At 35.0% G+C, this 22972-nt stretch overlaps 1 protein-coding gene across 1 annotated transcript in view; it reads right to left on the bottom strand.

Moving 5' to 3' along the window:
• Positions 1 to 22972, bottom strand: part of LOC118182416 (uncharacterized) — a 160532-nt gene that overhangs the window by 13931 nt on the left and 123629 nt on the right. Inside the window, exons 3-5 of the mRNA XM_085812575.1 lie at positions 22078 to 22436; positions 17004 to 17158; positions 8579 to 8728 (exon numbers count right to left, since the gene is read on the bottom strand). Coding sequence (XP_085668701.1) covers positions 8579 to 8728; positions 17004 to 17158; positions 22078 to 22436 — 664 coding nt within the window. The remainder of the gene's footprint in view (positions 1 to 8578; positions 8729 to 17003; positions 17159 to 22077; positions 22437 to 22972) is intronic.

The following is a 22972-nucleotide window of genomic DNA, read 5'->3' as shown; positions in this document are numbered from 1 at the left end:
AGTTGGCACTAAGCATTTTAATGATTTTGCTCTGTCCTTTAACTTGGCGGAATGTTTAAAGAACATTAGAGATTTTACTTTTGCAACATTCGAAACATTCCGTTTTTTTCCCTGGGTATGTATCTGGGACAAGTTTTATACTTGAAATTACTAATACTAAATTTTGAAGGTTTTTCCTTTGTTGTTGACAACATTACCTATCGTAGCTTTAGACATCGAAAGCTCATGGCTTTCGCAACATTTTTAGTGGCTAGATGTGAATAATGTTCTTCAGAATGAGCACAAACAAAGCGTTCCATCCATTGCTTCTTGAAAAGAGCCATTTTGCATGAAAACAAAACTGTCAAGTAGCAGACGATAGTTTATACTTTTAAAAGCGAAGTTGCAATTAAAAAAAAAATTCCAAGCTTATGATTTTTTAATAGCAAAGTCGTCTAAAAAATGCGTGAACAGCCTCTTTAAATAGTGATATATCCGTCATGAGATGGGTTCTGGATTAAATATAATATTCGAGCCGGCGTATAGATTATAATCTTGACATTTTCTTCTCTTAATCTCGACTCTGTGTCACGAGGGAGAAAAGTGAAAACGCGCCATTCGGTTGAAGTGCGCATGCGTAGTGTTCATCAGATCATGACAAAATATATAATAAACCTAAAGTTAAACTAAATACTAATAAAAATCTTTTGTGGCTTTTTATTCTTTAAGGTTAATTACAGCATCGCGAATGAACTGCAACGTTAAGCAAAAATCTTCGATTATCTGCTTAAAGTTTAATTCGAAGTTTAAAATTTTTATCATTTCTTCTCGTAGTATTAAATTTACTTGGAACACTCTAATCTTCCTTGACACATTTTTATTTATTTTTTGTTTCCATGCCTTAAACATCTTTTAAAATTGTTTCTGAAACTAACCACAACTACTACTTTTTTTGTTCAAAGTACTTCTACTTCTACTTAAATTGAGTTGAATTATTTGGCGAGATGGAAAACATTTGGAAGTACAATGTTCCAGCTACAGTAAAAATTAAGGTAACGTACTAGTTTTATATTCTACCAGAAATTTATTATTTTTGCGCTTCAGCACGTTAAAAGTTTTTTGGTGTAACAAAAATAAAAGATTTTTTTAAATTTTCTTTTAGAAAGATTTTTTTGCCTTAATTTAACAGTTCCGTTTCACATTTTTTAATTCCGTATCAAAGTTCATGTTAGGTTTTAGTTAACCAAGTGGTTTAAATATGCAAGGATTTATTTTTCAATGCTTCTAGCTCGTTTTATGGATTTTAATTTATATTTAATTAATCGACACAAGTTGCCTGCAATTTGATTATATTGTTACAAGCCCCCTGACGACAACGCAACGAAAGATGTAACTTTTTTACATTTCACTTTTTCATTACTTTTCTGGTTTGCATTCTTTTTGTTTTTATCTGCACTATTTATGAATTTGTTCACTATTTATGTCAATTCTGGGCTCTAGTGTAGAATTGGGTGCTCCCTCGATTAGCGAAAAATTTTGTTTCGTTTTGGCGATGAAACCCCATTTCTGGTTAGCATGATAATTTTAACTTTGTTTAGCTTCCTGATTTTTTTTTTTTTAAAGTGAAAGTAGATCAATGTGTACATGGACACAGAGTTTGTGCAATTCTTTTACTTCTTATTTTGGTTTTTGTGTAGTGGCTGTTTTGAAATTGTGCTTTCTTGGCATCAAAAAAAAATTGGAAAAAAAAAAAAAAAAAAAAAAAAAAACGAGGGGCACCCAATTGTAAACTCTTACCCAATTTGATTTTTAGTTTATTTTTCCACAGGGCTTAAATAATTTTTATTATACATTTTTTTATAATAGTATGATCCAGATTGAATTTGAAAGGGATTTAAATATTTTTTACTTCCTTGTACGAAGTAAGGAAAGTATAGTAAACGCAAAAAAATTTCGGGCATCATATTTCAACGGAAATATCCAATTTTTCCGTTCCGGAATCCATCTAGACGATTAACTTGCTGACGTCTGTACGCATGCGCATAGTAAAATAACTATGATAAGTACAGAGATATACAATGATATAATGAACTGTGCTATATTTATCTGCATACTAATTATGTTTATATGTTATTTTTGTTACACCAAAACATATGTTCAATTTAATTCGTGAATTTCAAAATGTATTAAGACTATATTTTAATCTCTATGTACTAAATCATTATTTTTAATAAATACTGGATGCGGGGCTTACGGTGGAACTGGACAATGTAGGTAAATCATTTGGAAAGCTTCAGTTGCTCATTTCTTTGAAAATTCTTATAAAGCTTACATTTTCACTCGCTGATACAAGGTAAAGGAAGTATTGTAACCACAAAAAATTTCGGATATCATATTCCAACTAAAATATTCATTTTGACCACTATCGAATACAATTTAACGATTTTTTTGCGTGACATCTGTACAAAATGTATTTAAAACGGATTCAAAAGAGATTTTTTTTCATGACGTCTGTACATACGTATGTATGTATCCCGCATAACTGAAAAAATAGTAATCTCAGAACGTTCAAATTTTGTATATAGGATTGCTATAACATGTAGTTCTGCAACTCCCTTTTTGCTTCATATAAGCTGCAACAATATATATATACCAACTCTGTTAATAGGCTCGTTGAGCTTAGTTTCTTTATTCTCATATGTTGGTAAATTGTGCATTTTTTGCTTTAAAAATAATTGAATTATGTTATTCTTATGTTCCGGTAAGGTTATTAGGCCTTTAGTTAATCTGCATGCATTAGTAGTAGAATTATCAACAATTTAAAAGTCATTTTAGTGCAATGAAGCCTATTAGAGCAGCCATATTTGTTTACATTTGAGATTTAGTAGAATAGTGAATTCAGTTTCTGCACCTTCAGTATCTTTTTGCCGAGTGGTACCAAAAGTAAACTTTCCGTTTGCGCAGAAACGCTAATTTTAATTGTAAAAGAAATTTTGTAACTGTTTTAATTGTATTTTGCGTTTTATGCTTTTCTATATTTTTAAATTTTTAATGAAGATATTCTGAGTTTATATGTATTTTTGACATGTCACGAAGTGAGAACTGAATTAATTGAATGAGAAATATATCTGTAATGAAATTCGAGGAAATAAGATTGAAACACGTGCAGCAAAAATGTTTATAATTTAATAGGACGTACAAGGAAGTCATATGATGACCACATCAGATTTTTTTTTTTTAAGCGTTAGTATGCGAGGGCGTTACCAGTTGACCCATTTAGATGTCTGATGTACCCCTTGCTTTTAACTGTACGCAGAATAAAAACTCTTTTTTTCCTAAACGGATTGTAAAATGGAGTGAAAAAGGGACTTTTTCGTGGTATCTATACATACGTACGTATGCATATATCTCGCATAATCAAAAACGGTTACCATAGAAAGTTGAAATTTTGTATATGGGACTGCTATAACATCTAGTTGGGCACCTCCCTTTTTTATTGCCATCGACAAGTTTAGTTAATGATAACAGTATATTGTTCATATTTTACTCACTGCTAGTAATGCCATCTGATGTGCGCAAATATTTATATGCAAATGTGTCGCTATATGTTACCTTTTTATAACAAATGTGTGTGCAGTTTGCGCTTCAATGTGATAAAACAGAACTAACAATGCCTACATGTATTTTGTATGTTAAACACATCGATATTTTTTAAAAAAGTTTTTGAGGTTTGTGAGGTACAGTACAAAGTCCGTAGTCCGGACTCGTCGGGACTTCAGCGATTCCGGATTAGGGGGTTTTCCGGATTATAGATCATCAATTTAAATCTGGTAAGATGGCATGCAGAAATTATACAATTAAAAATATGAAACCGTAATTTATGAAACAAAGAGCAATTATGATCTAAAGGGTATCAAAATTAAAAAAAAAAAAAAAAAAAGCTTAATATTTATTTGTTTACTTTAGTAGACATTTCTATCAATGTAAGTTGTTTAAGTTGCTTCGTTTTTTGTGCTAATACTTTCTCTTTACTTCTATAAACAGACATAATTTCTTGTTCGGTTACAAAGATCCACTGTCCAAGTCCTGTAATTGCTGTGTCGAGAATACCGACTAATTTGTCAATCGCAATTTTTTTCGTTTTCAATAATGTTCTCTGTTACTTTCTTCACTATCGGAAGCGCGCATAGATAAACGCTTTACTGGCTTTACGCGCATGCGTAGTGGACGTGCGCATCAAACGAGCATGCATAAGTTTGTGGCTTTGAGGTCCGGATTATAGATCATTCCGGATAATGGACGTCCGGTGTACAGACTTTGTACTGTATATTTTTTCGAGTACGGTAAATCTGTTGAAAAGTTTCCAGTGCATTTGATGGGAAGGGGGACTTTTATACCATATATGATTAGAAGTGCAGGTGGGGCAGAACTGAACTTCTACGGGATCAGATTAGAAAGTTTACTCGCTGAGCTGAGTCAGTTCAGTTTTATGACTCATTAATTTTACAAAATTAATGAATAATATTGGGAATGGAGAGGGAATTAAGAACGACGTGCGAAGAACATAGAGGAAAGAGTCGAATGCGTAATGAGAAATGCTATCTAACTCCCCGGGCTGATTTCTTTCAAGTGTAATTTGAGATTCTATCGAAACTCATTTCTGCGCAGAATAAACAACAGAATTCTGGCACAAAAAAAAAAAAAAAAAAAAAAAAAAAAAAAAAAAACTGTTTAAAAAGTTGGGAAATGGTAATATGAAAGGATAAACATTCTTTTCTTCTTTAAAATGAAACTGACTTCAGTGACACGCTTTCAACAGGAGCTCTGGGTTGGTGAACTCTAAAAAGAGATACAGCTCTTTTTTGACGAATCATTGCTCGTTCGTTCAGTTAAGTGAACCACTTCTTTGAATTAGTTCGCAAGGGAATAGCACATCTCCAATCAGGAGACATCAAAAATGTCTTTTATTAATTAGAATAATTATGCAAATGTTGATGATTTTGTTATTATGCAGTTGGACATATTTTAAGAGAGATGCATTAAAATTGCATTAAACAATAGACCTGAATAATTAATTAATCAGGTGTTAATTAATTTTTTATTGAGCTTAGAATAATTGGAAGTGTTACGATGAAACTAGTATTTTCTTATCTCAATGCTTCCTTCCTTTGATTTTGAAAGTCCAAGATTTGAAATATATACTGTGAATGATCGATCTGAAAGTTATATATGAATAAATTAAATATATTTGTTGTGAATAAGATAAATTTATTCTGTTTGAAGGTTATTCCTCGTGCAGACAATACGTTTAAGAGTGAACAGTAATTAATGTGAAATACTGTTGAACACTGTGAATGTGACTTTAATGTGAAATACTGTAATTTTAATGGCCAGCAGGATGATCTGACTAATGTCAAAATCATATGAAAGGAAGAAGAGGCTTGGATATGCAAATGATTAGTATTGCAGCGCAGTTAGATGAGGCAAGAGAGAGAAACGACATCTGAAGTACTAAATAAAAGAAAATTCTCATTCGTAAAGTGCTTTGTAAGGGTGGCGTTAACTCAGAATATCGTATTATGCTTCAAATCAGTAAGATTCGAAATCCGATAGAGGTAGTAGGATCGTTGCCCATCGAAAGTGTAAATTATCGTTCCGTGATATCGCCGATCGTAACTGGTCGACATCCAACCACTGTCATGCGAATATGGAATCAATGGATTGCTGAGGGTCATAGTAAACGGCATGCAGGATCTCAAGGCCCTCCCATGACTAACACCAGAGAGGACAGACATATTGCGAGCTAAGCCCTCCAAAACAGTACGACCGCATCACAGACTATTAGTTAGGAAATGGGCGTGTTTGCAGCACGCCCAGTTTTGTTTTGTTTTGTTAGGGCGCAGCCCGGTCCACCTTGCAAAACAAAGTTTGCCCTATGACTATATGCGGACTACAAAAATCACTACACAACTATACAAATACACGAATCACACAATGCCAATGGCTTTGTGTGATTCGTGTATTTATTGTTGTTAATAATATTCATAATTTTATGCGCTATTGCTCTTGCCCTAAGTAAACCATTTTTCATAAAATCTATGTTCGCTCCATCAATGCATCTGGTTAACTTACATTCTGTAATAAAGTGAACATTGTCTCCTACTTTTGTACATACTTTACATAAATCATTATCTTGAACATGGAATCTTTTCAGATAAAAGGGAAATCTCCCATGACCTGTAATTAACTGATTCAAGTCAATGTCATTGTTAATATTCATATTTTCCTTAGGAACAAAAATCTTCATGAACATATTATTTTTAGCAGAGTTTTCCCATTGAGTCCGCCATTTATCTACAATGTCACACTTCATAATGTTAATGCATCTTCTCATGGAGGCTTGAACATCGACAGTTTCAATATCATTACTCATTGTTGCCTCCTTTGCTAAGACATCCGTCCAGTATCCGCTCGTAAGGTACGTCAACGTTCGCAGCAGCGTGAATTAACAGCAGGGTGACCATTACTTCGGCCTCCATTGACGAGACGGCGACTCTGGTGCACCAAATGACAAGCTGGGTGGAGGAGTGGCACAATATCGCCTTTTCCAACGAGTTGCGGTTCTACCTGCGGTATTCTGGTGGTCGTATACGTGTCTGTAGTGTCCCGGAGACCGCACGTCGCCTGCTTGCATTCGATATCGGCCTAGGGGCCCTGCACCTGGTGTGATAATTTGGGCACCCATTGGGTACACGACACGCACATCTCTAGTTGGGATCGACGGTAATTTGAACACAGATGGGTACATTTCTGACATCGTATCTCCAGTGGTTGTGCCCTATCTTCGAGGCCCCCAGACGCCATGTTCGAACAAGATAATGCAAGACTACATGTTGAACGTCCTGTTCTGACCTTCCTCTTTACACAGGGTATTCCACTGATGCTCTAAACTACACAATCTCCAGGTCTATCACTCATTGGAAACATGTGGTCATAGGTTTCTGGAAGAGTGGCCGGCATCCCTCTCCAGCTAATACGGTTGATAAAGTGTGGCATAGATTTGAAGCAGCACGGAATGAGATACCCGTTTCTGTCATCCAAGTCCATTTTGAGTCCCTGCCTAACCGGGTAAGGGCCGTTAAACTGCTCACTTAATCATTTTGTCTTCATGCCATACTGTTTACGTGCAATACGTATCTTTTTTGTATTTGCTTTCCTTCGTGGTGTTGAAATTTTAATGCGCAGCAGTGCAGGAATGCAAATTAGGAAAGTTCGCTTTGAATAAAACTGTGCATTGGCTATTATTATAGAACATCATTTTCATATAGACTGAAAATTCTAAGACTTCTGCCATTTACATACATAATTATGCTTATATTTGAATGTAACTCCAATAACTAACGCACTGAAAATCTTCACGAGATGTTCACGATGCTTTAATTGTTTTGTAGAAGAAATTGCGTTGCAAAACATTTTCAACCATCTTGCCTAAAGCGTGTCAAAGGTCATGTGAAGTGACAGATATATTAATAGGACCGCATTGGTCCATTCTAGAAGACACTCTCTCGGTGGCGATATAGATGTGAACTTATGAAATATGCTGACGGTTCTTTGACTGCGAGCCCATGGTAACCAGATGCATTGATGATGAACCCATCGTCACCGGCGGGTGGCAGTACAATAATTTAGTCACATGGTTAAAATGAACAAAGAAACCGGTCCCGACAAGCCCATTGGTGTCTGCTAACCTTTTTACGTACACTTGTTACGGTGAAACACCGAAATCTGGAGAATGTCGACTTTCACCGGTGAATGTCAACATTCACATAGTCTCTTGGTGTATGTCCGAAATATTTTCCAAATACTCTTATTTCTGACTTACACCGGTCAATGTCGACATTCACCATGTACTAATGGTGAATGTTAAACATATAACAATATAATATTTTCTTCTCCGTCATTCAGTCGCGAATAAACGCACTTGAGGCTTGAAATAAGAGCTTAAGAACATGAGAATCTAAAACACACAATACATTCAACATGAGAAAGGAAAATAATAGAAGTTAAAAACTTACTTAATAATACAGTACGTTCTAAATGAGAAAATAAAATAACAGTCATAAAAAACTTACTAAATTATGTGATTCAAATTCTTATTTATTGCAACAACTTAAACTATTATGGCACTTTATGACCTCTCTTTTCGACTTTCACCAGAGCATATCTGTGATTTTCGACATCCACCGGTGAGGGTTCGAATATACAAGAATGTAGTGAAATATTCGGTCTTTCACCGACGTATTTGGTGAATGCTGATATTCTCCGGTGAAAGTTGACATTCTGCAATTTCGGTCTTTCACAGTAACATACTCACTAGTGCGGGAAATTGCATTGGGAAAGTTTGCCAGCGCGATGATTGGATTATAAATGTATGGTAACGTAATACAAGGTAATGCTTTGAAAATTTTGCAAGGGACTTTTTGTTAAGAGATTTCTAACGCCAAAAATCCCTATATTTCGGAATCAGCTATACTATTCTGTCGTACTTGACACGTATTTAAGCACCCCGATAATTTAGTAAACAAAAAGTGAATCTTACCAACTTTATTCATCTCAGTATTCTTTTGTTCTTCTTCGTCTTCCGCCGTGCCGGTGATCTTCTGCAAGTTGTGGAAGAATTTCGAGGGAATTTCTTTGCTTTCACGAATGCCAGTGAATCTCATCTCGTCTTGATGCTTCGAGGTTTTATCTGGAAAAATATATATATATATATATATTTTAAATATATATATGCAGATCTGCTGCAGCACAGCATTTCTTCTAATCAGTAGGGGTATAGCTTCTCTGAAAAGTTATTGTTTTAACATTTAGTAAATTGGCTAATGCATTGACAGGATTACTTAAAATTTATGAATTATTAATTTCAGTATCTGAAAAAAAATTAATATAAAAGTAATACTATAAAAATTCAGCCCAAAACCGAGACTTTTTGCAGCAACAAAAAATGTAAGTTAAATTTATTTGTTACTACATTAAGCAACTAAAATTCAGTTCCGGTTATTCATTTATATTCAAAATAAAACTGAACCTAATACACTCTAATGTATTTTCTTGATTTTTCGTTTAATTTATAATGCATTACATAATGGTGCGCTTTATTTCAAAAAGTAACAGGAGGTTAAGAAAAGGTTTTTTTTCCTAAATCAAAATTAGTTCTATTTTTCGAAGGTCACTCACTTGATCTCAGGGGCGTAGCTAGGAGTGGGGTCAAAGGGGAACATCTGTCGCCGGGTGCAGTATCCAGGGGGCGCCAAACTGACATTAAGAAATTTTATAATGAAATGTTTTCCATTTTTGGCAAATATTAGGAGGGTGCGAAATCTTCAATTGTCCCCGGGCCCTGGAAGCCCTAGCTACGGCTCTGCTTGATCTACTATTTACTCCCACATTATTTGAAAAAGAAACACATTGGTAGCGAGAAGACACACATCTAAACATCATATTTAATAATAAACACACATTAACAAACTCATATATAAATTTAATATTCCCATGGCTAACTTAAGAGCTCTTTGAAAATACAGCAGTCTACCTCTTCACAACAAAATCGTATTATATAAAGCAGTGCTCTGTCCATCCTTGCTTTACGTCTTCCGCATAAAAGGAACGTACTATAAAGACGAATCTGCATAAATTCTGTAAAGTCTGTTAGAGAAACGGCCAGCGTCCCCTGATTTTTAAGGAAAAGCGCATTTCATACCAATATCTAAACCATCAGAAGATCCAAAACTGCTCACACTTTTCCTACAATATTAAACAGATCAAAGAACAACGATCTCGTTTTAAAACCATGAACTACGACTCAAAAAAAAATATATATATAATATATATCACCCATAAGCAGCTCATATTCTTCCTTTGTAACAGATAGCGCTATTTTTTAAATTGGCACGTAGTCGTTATCTACTCTTTCCTCTACCTAAGAATATTAAACGTTTACACTACATTTTTTGTGTGTTTATTATTAGTACAGTGTCTCAAAAAAGTGATAGGACACTTGTGCTTTACAAAAGGAAACTGTAATAAAATTAATTAAAAAAACATGTAAAAATTTTTTGTGGGTGTGTTTCATACTTAAATTTAGTAACAATTATTACATAACATACATTTTCTCAAAATATTAAAATATTAATTTAATAAAAATACAATTGTTTAGAACAGAGCAAAAAATGGCTCACATAAGTGATGGGACACTTACTTTTCCATCAAATATTTATCCAAACATTTTACTTTTTAAAAGGTTTTAATATTTTGTTGGATATCCTTTTACTTTTAAAACATAATTTAATCTTCTTGGGATGGTTTCGACTATTTTTTTTTTTTTTTTTTAATTTTTGGAATGATTTTACCCCATTCTTCTTGAAGCACCGATTTTAATTGTTGTTTTGAAGAAATGGTGTGTTTGCGAATTCTTGATTCCATTTCTTGCCAATAGTCTGCATGGGACTTAAGTCTGGAGATTGTGGTGGTGTTTTTATTATTTCAGGACAGTTATACAGCAGCCAGAGTCTAATGTTCAAAGCAGTGTGCGTGGGGTCATTGTCCTGGTAGAACTTAAAATCGTTATGAAGGTTCAATTTTCGCGCTGAAGATTTCAAATTTTGATTTAAAATGTCATTATACTGTCAATAAAAAAAAAGAGTACCAACTCCAGCGGACGACATACACCCTCATACAATAACTCCTCCTCCACCATGTTTTACTGTTGGCACCAAGTTCTGTTTTCGAAATTCTTCCCTGGGTTTTCTTCACACCAAGATTCTACTGTCAGAACCAAATATATTAAATTTACTCTCATCAGGAAATATAACTTCATTCCAGTAATCAGAATTCTTATTTATGTTGGATTTTGTGAAAGCCAGTCTGAGTTTTCTTTTCTTTTCACTTACGAAGAATTTTTTCCTGGCTGCTCTACCGTGATATCCAGCAGATCGAATTACTCTTCTAATAGTCTCAGGTTTAACAATTACTCCATATAATGCTTGTAAATCAGCAGTAACTTTAGAAACACTCATTCTTGGATTTTTTTTAATATTTCGAACGATAATTCACTTTATTCCATTGGATAGCTTTTATGGTCGGCCAGGACTTCTTTTATCCTGAATCATATTGTTGCGTACGTACGGGTTCGTTATGAAATGAATGCACAAGTCCGATGAAAAATGAACAAAAATTTATTATTATCACAACAAAAATGCTTAAATTTTCTCAAATTATCACGCAGTATTACAATATCTCATAGTAGTTATCTTTTAACTACTCAAATGTACAATAGAACGTAATTCAAAACAGCTAAAGAACGCTAATCCGCGAATTCGCTATAATCAACAACGGCAGTTTTCTAAACAACAGCAAAGCAACTACTACAAACTGAGATGTTTTCCTCCTTTTATAAGATTTTAAAATCACGCGCTAGAATTTTCCAGTACTTTCTCGAAATCAAAAAGAGATATTTATTTATTTAATGCACGCGCTCTTGTATTTTCAATTTTCCGGCTTAGCTTTCTTTTAATATTCGTCACGCGCTGCACTGCGCGAGAAATAAAACCATTTAATTTATAATTAAACTAACATTAGCTTTTTAAATACCAAATTCGTAACACTGCCCCCTTCCCAAGGACTGCACGTCCCGGGCAGTACAATCCCTGGACAGGAAGCTAAACTTACGACTGTGGCATAAACATTACATTACAATATCAAACAACATGAACAATAAATGCAATAACTAACTTAAACAAATCAAATGCTATCAAATACTAAATACAAAACAATATTTCAGATTGTAATCCAGTGTTTCAGAGAAGATTTTTGTTGCTGCTCAATAGGTAAAAACATTACTTACGCTTACCAAACCACAAACATTACTTACCAAACCACAAACATTACTTACCAAATCATAAAAACCAAGTCTTTACCATTAAATAAAGCGAAATCTTAAGGGGACTCATACACCTTAAACCCCTTTTGATCTTCGAATATGTGACTGTTGCCAGAATTGGGATATTTTATTTATTTTAAAAGCAATTACTTCCAACTTTTTACAGCTGACTACATAATACACCTGCTTTGGAAAATAGTAACCAGAAAGTTTGTGTTGCCACAAATATTTTTGTAATTTAAACCCCTTTGTGACAAAATATTTCGCCATGTTTTCACGTTGCGCGCATGATATTTTAAAAATGGCTAATGGTACATACTTGAAATTGGATGGAATTCTTTATATGGGCACTATTTTCTAACTGAACCAAAAGTCTGATAAATATTTTAATACTGAAAAATTTTATGGACGAAAACATTACAAATTTTTTTAATAAAATATATTTTATAAACTCAACTCCAAATAAAATAAAAATTTAACATGAAATTTTTAGAATTTTAGGTTCACAGTAATTTCTAAGTGTTATAAAAGCTATATATTAAATATGGAATTAAATTATGCAGCAGAATATTTTAAACTGTGCGCGCAAGGTGGAAACATGACGAAAAATGCTGTCACAAAGCTGATTAAATTATAAAAAGATTTGTGGCAACACAAACTTTCTGATGACTATTTCAGAAAGCAGCTATATTATGTAGTCAGCTTTAAAAAGTTTGTAGTAATTGCTTTTAAAATAAATAAGTTATCCCAATTCTTGCAACAGTCACCTATTCGAACATCCCATGGGGTTTAAGGTGTATGAGTCCCCTTAACTCAGATAAAGAATCTGAATTTTGAAAGCTCGAGCGTTGGTGTCTGCATATCGTTTTTGAGTGTGAGTTACTGAAAATATTCAGTTATCCAGTAATACAAAAGCATATTACCATTTGAAAAAGATTTCTGTTAGAATTAAATTAAATAATAAAGGGAGAGAGAAAGTCTGAAAGAATTCAGATTTTTAATGTCTGATCAGAGGATTTCTTAAGCACTTTATTAAGGACCCAGAGCATCGCAGGTTAACAATCTGCTTTTGGAATCTCTTTTGAAAGCACCATTTTTACCCCAAACAGCTATAAGTCTCAAAACGACATTTTGCGTCGCTTCACTTTCTGCGTCGCTTCACTTTCTGCGTTGATTCACTTTTTCAAACTGTTGCCACCAAATATTATCGTCATGTATTCTATTTAAAGAAACTAAATAATGAAGAATCTGCATGAATATTTCTAGCATTATGAAAAAACAACGGTATTCTGGTGGTCGTATACGTGTCTGTAGTGTCCGAGGGGACCGCACGTCGCCTGCTTGCATTCGATATCGGCCTAGGGGCCCTGCACCTGCCCTGCACCTGCATTAATTATTTCTAATTAGTCATCTCGTAATTTAAATACTTTTAGGAGCTGCATTTACTGCTTTACAATCATTTGGTTACTTTAATCAGTAACAGAAAGGTTCAGTTTAAAAGTTAAATATCGTATGTTTTACAGAATGGCAGCACGTTGGTCCATGGAGATAAAAAGTATCCTATTTGAGGCAGTTGCAATATGTTCCTTTCAAATAGCCTATTTTTATGTTAAAATTGAAAGATAAATAAATATTTTTTTAAGCCAACAAATTTTTAATATCGTAGTTCTCCAACCGAACATGGGCACTCGGAAGCCCGAATTTTGAATTTCAAATTTGTTTTAATATCTATTTCAAACTTTTTGAAACTTTAATTAATTTTTGATTAACAAACTCGACGATTTCAAAGCGAGTTATGGCAACACTGTAGGGAAGAAAGCATTTTTGTCTCCAGCGCCCGAGGCTGTGTATCGGAAATTCTAAAGATATGCTGTTTTTAAATATCTTGTGATATTGCTGTTGAATTTAATTATATGTTGTGTAAATGCGAAGAACATAATATTTAACAAATGAAGGTAACATAAAAAACGTTAAAAAATGCCCTTTTGGGCGTAATATAAAATCTGAAAGCTTTCAGAATTTTTTAAAAATTTCTTAATAGTCCAAAGGATCGTTAGCCTAGAAGGGATATTAGTCTCAAAACAACAGTTTGGACTAAATCACTTTAATACGATGTATCACTTTTTAAATCATTGCCACCAAATATTATCGCTCTGTATTATACTTAAAGAAGCTAAATAATGAAGAATATTTATGAATGTATGTATGTTTCTGGCACTTGGAAAAAGCAACGGTACCTTGAGTCATCAAATTTTGAATAACATAGTCCTCCATCCGAACATGAAGCCTGAACTTTGAATCTGTTTTATTTTCTGTTTCATTCTTTGTAAAACTTTAAAGAATTTTTGATTAGAAAAACTCAACAATTTCAAAGCGAGCAGTAGCAACACTGTAGGAAATAAAACATTTTATTTACTGTCTATAGGAAATTCTAAAGATATGCTGTTTTTAAATATTTTTAGCCCAAAGTGGCGTTAGCCCAAATGCTCTCGCAACATGTCTGTATCTGTAAATGGAGAAAAAAAAAAGCACTTTTGGGCGCAAGATAAAATTTGAAAGGCTTTCAGATTTTATTTCTTTAATTAAAAAAAATGTTTTTTGTTTTTTAAGCTTAATTACTAAGCATCGCTTTTTCTCCCTGATGCCACATAAAATTCAAGAGAAAAATCACAAAACATTTAAAAACAGCATATTTTTACGATTCCTGATATAAGTGTTAGGAACCGAACACTTTTTTTTTAATATTCGCTATATTATTTCTTTGAAAACTACTCACTCGAGCGACCGACTGCCTAAAAGAATTACCATAGAAAAGAAAAAACATATACTGATTTTAATGACTCCAGCTAATGTCATTTCACAAAAATATTAATTCTAATTAGTCATCTCGTAGTTTAAATACTTTTAGGAGCTGCATTTACTACTTTACAATCATTTGGTTACTTTAATCAGTAACAGAAAGGTTCAGTTTAAAAGTTAAATATCTTACGTTTTACAGAATGGCAGCACGTTGGTCCATGGAGATAAAAAGTATCCTATTTGAGGCAGTTGCAATATGTTCCTTTCAAATAGCCTATTTTTACGTTAAAATTGAAAGATAAATAAATATTTTACTTTTTGTCTAATAAAAATAGTCTGGCACGTCGGAGATAAAAATATTTTATTTCGAACGGTATTATTCCCGCTTTAAAATTTATAATTTATTAAACGAAATTTCGTTAAATTTGTATAAAATATGAAATAAACCATAAAGAAATTTTGCGCTTCATTTAAATTCAAAATTTGCGCTTCGAGATGCTACGTTCGCGAGAGGAGGACTACGAGCATGAAAAAATCGGGTGGGTCTAGGTGACATCGTTATTACACACTGCGAGAAACATAACATACAAATAGTAAAAGTAAACTATATGCAAAACAAGAAGGGGGAAAATTATGTGAGTATATAAAAAATTTTTGTAATCTAGCGCCAAAAAAAGCTAAGGGAAGAATTTCGCGAAATACGCGAGGAAATATGGTACTACTGCCGAAACGTTTTCAAGATGGTCATTTCGTCGTTCAGCTTGAAGAGGATGATTACTAAAGTATGCTGGTGGACAAAATTAAGAGATGGAATACTTTGCCCCAAATATCTCGTGAAATATTGGATAGAGATAAATGAACTTAGGTATGGATATAGCTTATTGTATGACAATTACGTGTACAAAACAACAATGAAAATGCCATTCATAAGTATGAGTCATGGCCAAGACACCCATGTTGTCCACACTCGAGGTTGAAAGATGGCGCCTTTACTTTGCCACAAATGTCTCGAGAAATATTGCATAGAGGTAAATGAACATAGGTATGGATATAGTTTATTGTATGACAATTATGTGTACAAAACAACAATGAAAATGCTATTCATTAGTATGAGTCATGGCCAAGACTCCAGTGTTGTCCACACTCGAGGTTGAAAGATGGCGCCTCTACTTTGCCACAAATGTATCGAGAAATATTGCATAGAGGTAAATGAAATTAGGTATGGGTATTGCTTATTGTATGACACTTACGTTTACAAAACAACAATGAAAATGACATTCATTAGCATGAGTCAATGCCAAGACTCCAATGTTGTTCAGACTCGAGGTTGAAAGATGGCGCCTCGACTTTGCCACAAATATCTCGAGAAATATTGGATAGAGGTAAATGAAATTAGGTATGGGTATTGCTTACTGTATGATAATTACGTTTACAAAACAACAATGAAAATTCCATTCATTAGCATGAGTCATGGCCAAGACTCCAATGCTGTCCAGACTCGAGGTTGAAAGATGGCGCCTCTACTTTGCCACAAATATCTCGAGAAATATTGGATAGAGGTAAATGAAATTAGGTATGGATATTGCTTATTGTATGACACTTACGTTTACAAAACAACAATGAAAATGCCATTCATTAGCATGAGTCATGGCCAAGACTCCAATGTTGTCCACACTCAAGTTTGAAAGATGGCGCTTCTGACACAGTCAGCATGCACAACACGTAGCCATACTGTTAATAAGAGAGTTTAGGACTGCCTATGGAAGTGGCACTCGCACCCCTGCCACAGCAGTTTTTAACTCCTGAGCAGATCTAGGTGGGTATTGACTTATCGCTATAGGCTTCCCAAGAGCATCCTAAGCATGTTCATTAGGCTTACGATCAGGAGATTTTGCTGGCCAATCCATTTGTAATATCCTCGCTTTCCAGATAATCATCAGCCAGGTGGTCGTGTATTGTCTCACATAAAAATGAACAGCTAACATAGTGGTCAATTACATTTATTCAGTTTCATCATGATGATACAGGGACCTAATCAAAACGTCGCCAAATGGTCACCAAGTTTGGCGATTTCTCGCCAAATTACTGACATACCCATTTACACAATGTTAAACGGACTTGCCCCTGTATTCGTAGTTTTCCGGCTTAGCTTCTTTCTAAGCGTTTTCACGTTACATTATGCAGCAAAATACAAGGATTTTACATATAATTGCACTAAAGTCATACATCTATATACAAAATTAGTAGCACTTTATTTCGGAAATAAAACATTGAAGTGATCACTGACCTTTGCTAGAGGGCTCTTCCTCGGTGTCCGTGATAATCTGCAGCACTCTGAAAGCCTTGGACTGTGCGACACCTCGAGCGGAATCGTAATCTGTGTCTTGGAAGCGGAAGGTGTGGTTTCGTGGCAGAGTCGCGGAGCGGGAAGGAGCAGAAAGACTAAAAATGATCAAAGTGAATGAGTTGTTTTTTATATCACTCTAAAAATATCAGAAATGATTGACTGAATCAGTATTTAATTAATGAATAAATTTCTAAATCCACCTTAAAATAATTATTCGCAGCACGAAAACTTCCCGTTACAGCCTGACACTTCACAAAAGAGTTTAACATTAAAAGTTTTTGAAAAATTAAAATATATATGCAAAGAATTCAAAACCACGAAAGAAAACATAAAAATGCTTCACTTTATTTCATAAATCAAAACAGTTGCCATTCATGAAAATAAATATTGACTGTTTGGAAAACAAAAATTCGACTTAAAATAAAACTAAAAACTTTCTGCTTGTTACTTCCTTGTACGAAGTAAATGATGTATTGTAACCACGAAAAATTTCGGGTATCATATTTCAGAGAAAATATCCATTTTGACCGCTATCGAATGCAATTAAACGATGTTTTAGCTAGTCATCTGTACGTAAGGACAGAATAAAGGACTCTTTTCTCACGAAAAATTATAAAACTGATTTAAAATGAATTCTAAAGAGATTTTTTCGTGGCGTCTGTACGTACGTACGTACGTACGTATGTATGTATCTCGGATAACTCAAAAACGAGTAGCCTCAGAACGTTGAAATTTTATATATAGGACTGCTATAACATGTAGATGTGTACCTCGGATTTTGGTTGCAAGTATGATTGAAATCAGCTGAAAATTTGGTCACAAACCGTTTCAGTGTTTAGCCACATACAAGTTATTGTCACGAAGTCTTTCGTGTCACAAGATATTCCTTCTTCAAGGAGATACTTGCTTTATTGCCACAAGCCACATACTTGCTGTCATTTCCCAGGGACACTCGTATCACTTTTGTAACCACAAGGTGGGGTTTGTTTGAGAAACTGTAGCTCCTCCCAAAAAAGGAACATCGTTTTGAATCACTAATTCCCTCCTCCCTACTTATTCTCGTCAACCTTAACTTAACATCGTGAAATATAAAGCATCTCTGTTGTCCATGCGTTAAGTTTCTGTGCTGGCTGATTTTTTCATAGTTGAATCTGTATCTTCACAATTAGATATAATTCACATTTTGAGGTACTTAAACGCAATCACAGAAATTCATCAAAAATTCACAATAACTACGCAAGATTCCTGAATTTTTCACTGCAAAATCTGATTTGATTTAGGTAGAGCAGCTATTTAATTTAAGAATTACAGTAACAAGTATATGGGACACCACGACATCGTCATTGATAAAAATGGTATAACCCGCATATACTAACTAACTAGAGAACTGCACCCCCATGGGCACATCAGTGCCAAGCTTTGGATCTTTGTTGGATACTATTAAAAGGCTGCATTTTGCATAATAGGATAATAGTTACAATAGGTTACATTTCATTTGTGGGCGCATGGTAATTGTGCACAGAAAGATAATTTGACAGGGTACTGAGAATTGGTTATGCAAATAAGCATAGTAATTAAATTAAATCCATAATTTGAAATGCTAACAGAGTACAAAATACAATATGAGAATACAAAGTACAAAATACAAAAAGCAGTGTGCATTGAGAGAATTACATATTTATGAAGTTGGTGCTTTGGTATTGTGCATGTTTATGCATATGTAGTCTAGGGTTCAAAGTTCAGTTCGTTGAATTGTGTGCACTAGTAGTTCAAAGGTCACGATCAAGTTTAGTACGTTGGAACATGTACACTTTTGTTTTGTGGTTTGATTTCTGGGTTCACAGTCAGTTCATTCGCATTTTAGATGTGTATTGCAGAAACTTAAGGCACTCTCTTGGATGAATATTTAATTTTACATATAGACTACCAGGGAGGGACTCCTGCATTAGCAGTTTGTCCTTTCAGGAATCAGCATCCATACTCCGGAGACCATTCGAGCGGGCGAATCCCCCGCTGTCCCCACCAGACGACAATAACACTGCAACCGTGTGCTACCCCGGTCAGAACTTCAAAAAAAGCTGATGGAGTTCCGTCGGAAATGTCGGTCCCGCAGAGTGAACAAAAGGGAACCAAGCCCCTAAGGACAGCCATACTATCTAACAATGTTACGAACCCACAGTCAAGGGGGTACAAGTAGGGTACTGGTACAAGACAGTACTAGTACGGTCCCTGTCGAGCCTGAAACATCCCCCGAACGAACGGAGGTTCTAGTCCTGTGAAGACTGATCATATACCCCCGTCATTGAGACATGTTGTAAGGATCCTAAGTTTTAGTAATTCCGAAGTCAAACAACAAAAATCAGCGTTATATTTTCAAAATTTTCGCAGGACTAGTTTCGATGGTTTTTACCGAACCACCATCCTCAGCTGCAAAACCGCAAATGAACAAGAATAAGCAAGTGGCGCCATCTGTTGGTGAAACCAGAACTAAAACAATGTTTAGTTCTGTTTATTGTTTTAGTTCTGGTTTCACCAACAGATGGTGCCACTTGCTTATTCTTGTCCAGGCTTTCTTATCTTATCTAATCATTATTTCCTATCTTGTTCATTTGCGGTTTTGCAGCTGAGGATGGTGGTTCGGTAAAAACCATCGAAACTAGTCCTGTGAAAATTTTGAAAATATAACGCTGATTTTTGTTGTTTGACTTCGGAATTAGTATTTATTCGGCGTGTTATTGTGTCTTAATCCTAAGTTTTACTAACGTTTATTTTTATTTTAAAACTGTACTATCACTTCTTAGTTTCTACTTCCGGCCAGAATTAAATGCTTTAACTTGTTTATGTAAATTGTCTTGCTAACGCCCAAGTATTTAAGTTGTGGCTTTTTGCCAAGAGAGAGAAGGAGATTTAGGGAAGCGAGCCGCTTGCCACTGCAGTCTTACGAGTTTTTCACTCGGTTGCTGTTTGCCTTTAAGGCCAGAGGCTTAGCCCTCTTGATATATGTACACGTATTGTAATTTCAGAAGCTCGGCGTACTACATACGTACTCTTTTAAATAAAGGCCAGTCTTAGTGCTAGGCATTTGTATCTAATTTAAAATTAGCTTTTAGTTAGTAGTTTTATATTTTTACGTTCAGACCACAAGTGGTTGGTCTCTGTATCCCGAAGTTCGGGAGTACCTGCAAAGTAGAGAATAAAGGGTTTCGTATACCCTTCCTGCTTGTGTCGTCTACTCCACACGATCTGGAACAGAGCTTCAGTAAGTTAACTGTTCTTATTCAGGATACAGTATGTTCCCAAAACAAGTGAAGAGACATATATCTCCTGACAAGGTCCTAGCCAGTACTTCGCAAGAATCCCCTGGGGTGTTTAATTCTACAGTATTACAATTAAACAGCTTAATAACTAAAAAAAAAAATATATCTGCAGTCACCATTAAGATGCCTGACTTTATTATGCTGAGCCATTAGTATGCAAATAATAATTTTCGTTTACTTTACTAATCACAGTATCAAACTGAAACCTTGCTTGCATAATGAAAACCAATGTATTACAATCGCGACATCTGTAAGAAAGTTATTTTCAGGTTAAAAACTGGCCTTCCTAAAATCTTCTGATTTTGAGGTCACTAGACTTAGGGCTTCTGATTTTGAGATCGGACCTTGCGCCGATTTGCACAAAGATGGTGGTAATTTTGTGACGAGGATCAACTAAAGAAACAGCTTATTGAGAGCTGCCGAGACGGTAGAGTGGTTAGGGGAGGTAAACCTCTGAGTTGGCTTCCGACCCAGATATAGATATACCATTGTGGTTAGGGGAGCCTGACCTGCGACACCAGCGGGCCCAGGCTCGAATCCCGAAGAAGGCATTGGATGTAAAATTGTCAGTCCCTTCATAGCAGGCTACGGTGGCCGCCTATTAGGTGCCTCCGCAATAAAATGGCCACCACCAGTTCTGGCCTTAGTAGTCGCCAATGCCGTTATAGGCCGCCATTGGGAGAAAAAATTCCATTAAGAAGATTTTTTTTTTCCATTTTTTAAACCTGAACACTTCTTTTTAGAAGCCGACGAATTACCTCCTTAAAAATTGAAAACTTGTTTTTTGGGTTGTTGTAAATCTACAACTGACATATAAATACAGATCCTCCAAAATACCTTTATTTCGTCGACTGTGACTGAATTCATTTTACTACGATTTTGTAACCTGTACCTATTGGATTCAAACGTCAAATGTTCTAGAAATTCCTTGCCAAACATAAACATTTCCAGTGGTGCTTTGGCTTGATAAGCAGTCCGTTTGGGTTTCAATTCACTCTTATCGGTAGATCTTTATCCGCCCACTCCTCAATTTTCTCAAAGTGACATTTAAAATAAAATATCTAAAATGACTCATTATGAATCAAAAATGGCAGTCTAAGGAAACGTAAGCAATATTATGTAATGTTTACTATGAGAAATTGTACTAACTTGGAAACAGAAGTAGTAACCATTTTCCAAACAGCAATGCTTTACTTTGATGCTGTACAACCATCTATGATCGACAGTTGAAAGTTCTAATAATATAGAATGAGTAAACACAGGAATGGAATCTGTTAAGGCATTTACAGAAGAACAAACAAATTTAAACTTTTGTCTACTAGAGTGTACATGATGCAACAAAGGGTTAAAAGTTGTTATTTTTGGATTAAAAATTGGTTTTTGCAAAGGTTCCTGATTTTGAGGCCACTATCGACTTGCACAAAGATGGTGGTAATTTTATGACGAGGATCAACTAAAAAAACTCCCACTGAGACAGTCCCCACCCTTTTTCTTAAACCTGAACATTTCTCTTTAGAAGCCAGTGACTTACCCCTTTGAAAATTGAAAAACTTGGTTTTTGGATTTTAGGGATACTGCAAAATTAAATTTCTCGAGTTTGATATTACAGCCGACAGATATTGAATTGAAATAAACAATTGCATTTCATAAACAAGTCGCATTGCATTTCATAAACAAGTTAACAAGTCGTGTTTTACCTCTTATCTGCAGCCACCAGTTCCGCTTGAACTTCGAGGGCCTCTAGAGCGTTCTCCATAGAGTACATATCCAAGGGCGAATTATAAGTGGGCATCACGATCACTTGCTTCGGTGGCTCGAACTTGGGCAAGCTGTCGACGGGGTTCGAACTCTCTTTCTTCTCGTTCATGTGTTCTTCGGAATACCTCTTCTTCCTCTCGAGTCGCTTCTGCAGCCGGGCGTTAAGCACCTCGGACAAATTCACACCGCCGGGGGTGTAAGTGAAAGGCTTCTTCTCCCTTTTCAGCGTGTTGAGCAGCGCGGCCGGCATGTTGATGTACTGGTTGGCGAGCATTTGGGGCTCTGGAGAAGAAGAACTCTGGGGAAAAAATGCACCATCCGTTAGAACGTGCTTTGTGAGATTTAAATAAATAAATAATTTTTTTTTTTTTTTAAATCTGAAATGTTTCAGATTTTAACAGTCACATTGAAAGGTTTCTTATGCTTTCGCTTAGTTCGCAGTCTACCAATCTGCTGTTGCACTCACTCCTGCCAACCGAATTTTTTTTGTCTTTTTAGTTTTATTAGGCACTTATGTATTATCGCAATCACATTAGAAAAAGTCGCCAAATCTTCAGAAGTCGCCAAACTAAGTCAAAAATGAGCATAACAGTTCTTTAGGTAACCATATACATTGTAAACTGCAATCGCAAAATTCACCGAATCACGTTTTTCTTTTGCAAAAATCTCCAAACCTCGCCAAGATGGTTGCGTTAATATGTAAGTATCCTTTATTCTTAGGCCTCGTTTTTTTCGCGTTATATGCGAAATATATATATATATTCGTTATGCAATTCAACAGCAAATTCAGGAAAAAATTAAAAATAGCACAGCAGCACATAGTATTTAGAATTC

The sequence above is a fragment of the Stegodyphus dumicola genome, chromosome 3, assembly GCF_044657685.1.
Source record: "Stegodyphus dumicola isolate Sdum_Otavi_A_Nest chromosome 3, ASM4465768v1".
Classification (NCBI taxonomy): domain Eukaryota; kingdom Metazoa; phylum Arthropoda; class Arachnida; order Araneae; family Eresidae; genus Stegodyphus; species Stegodyphus dumicola.
This window is presented reverse-complemented; position numbering and strand designations above follow the sequence as displayed.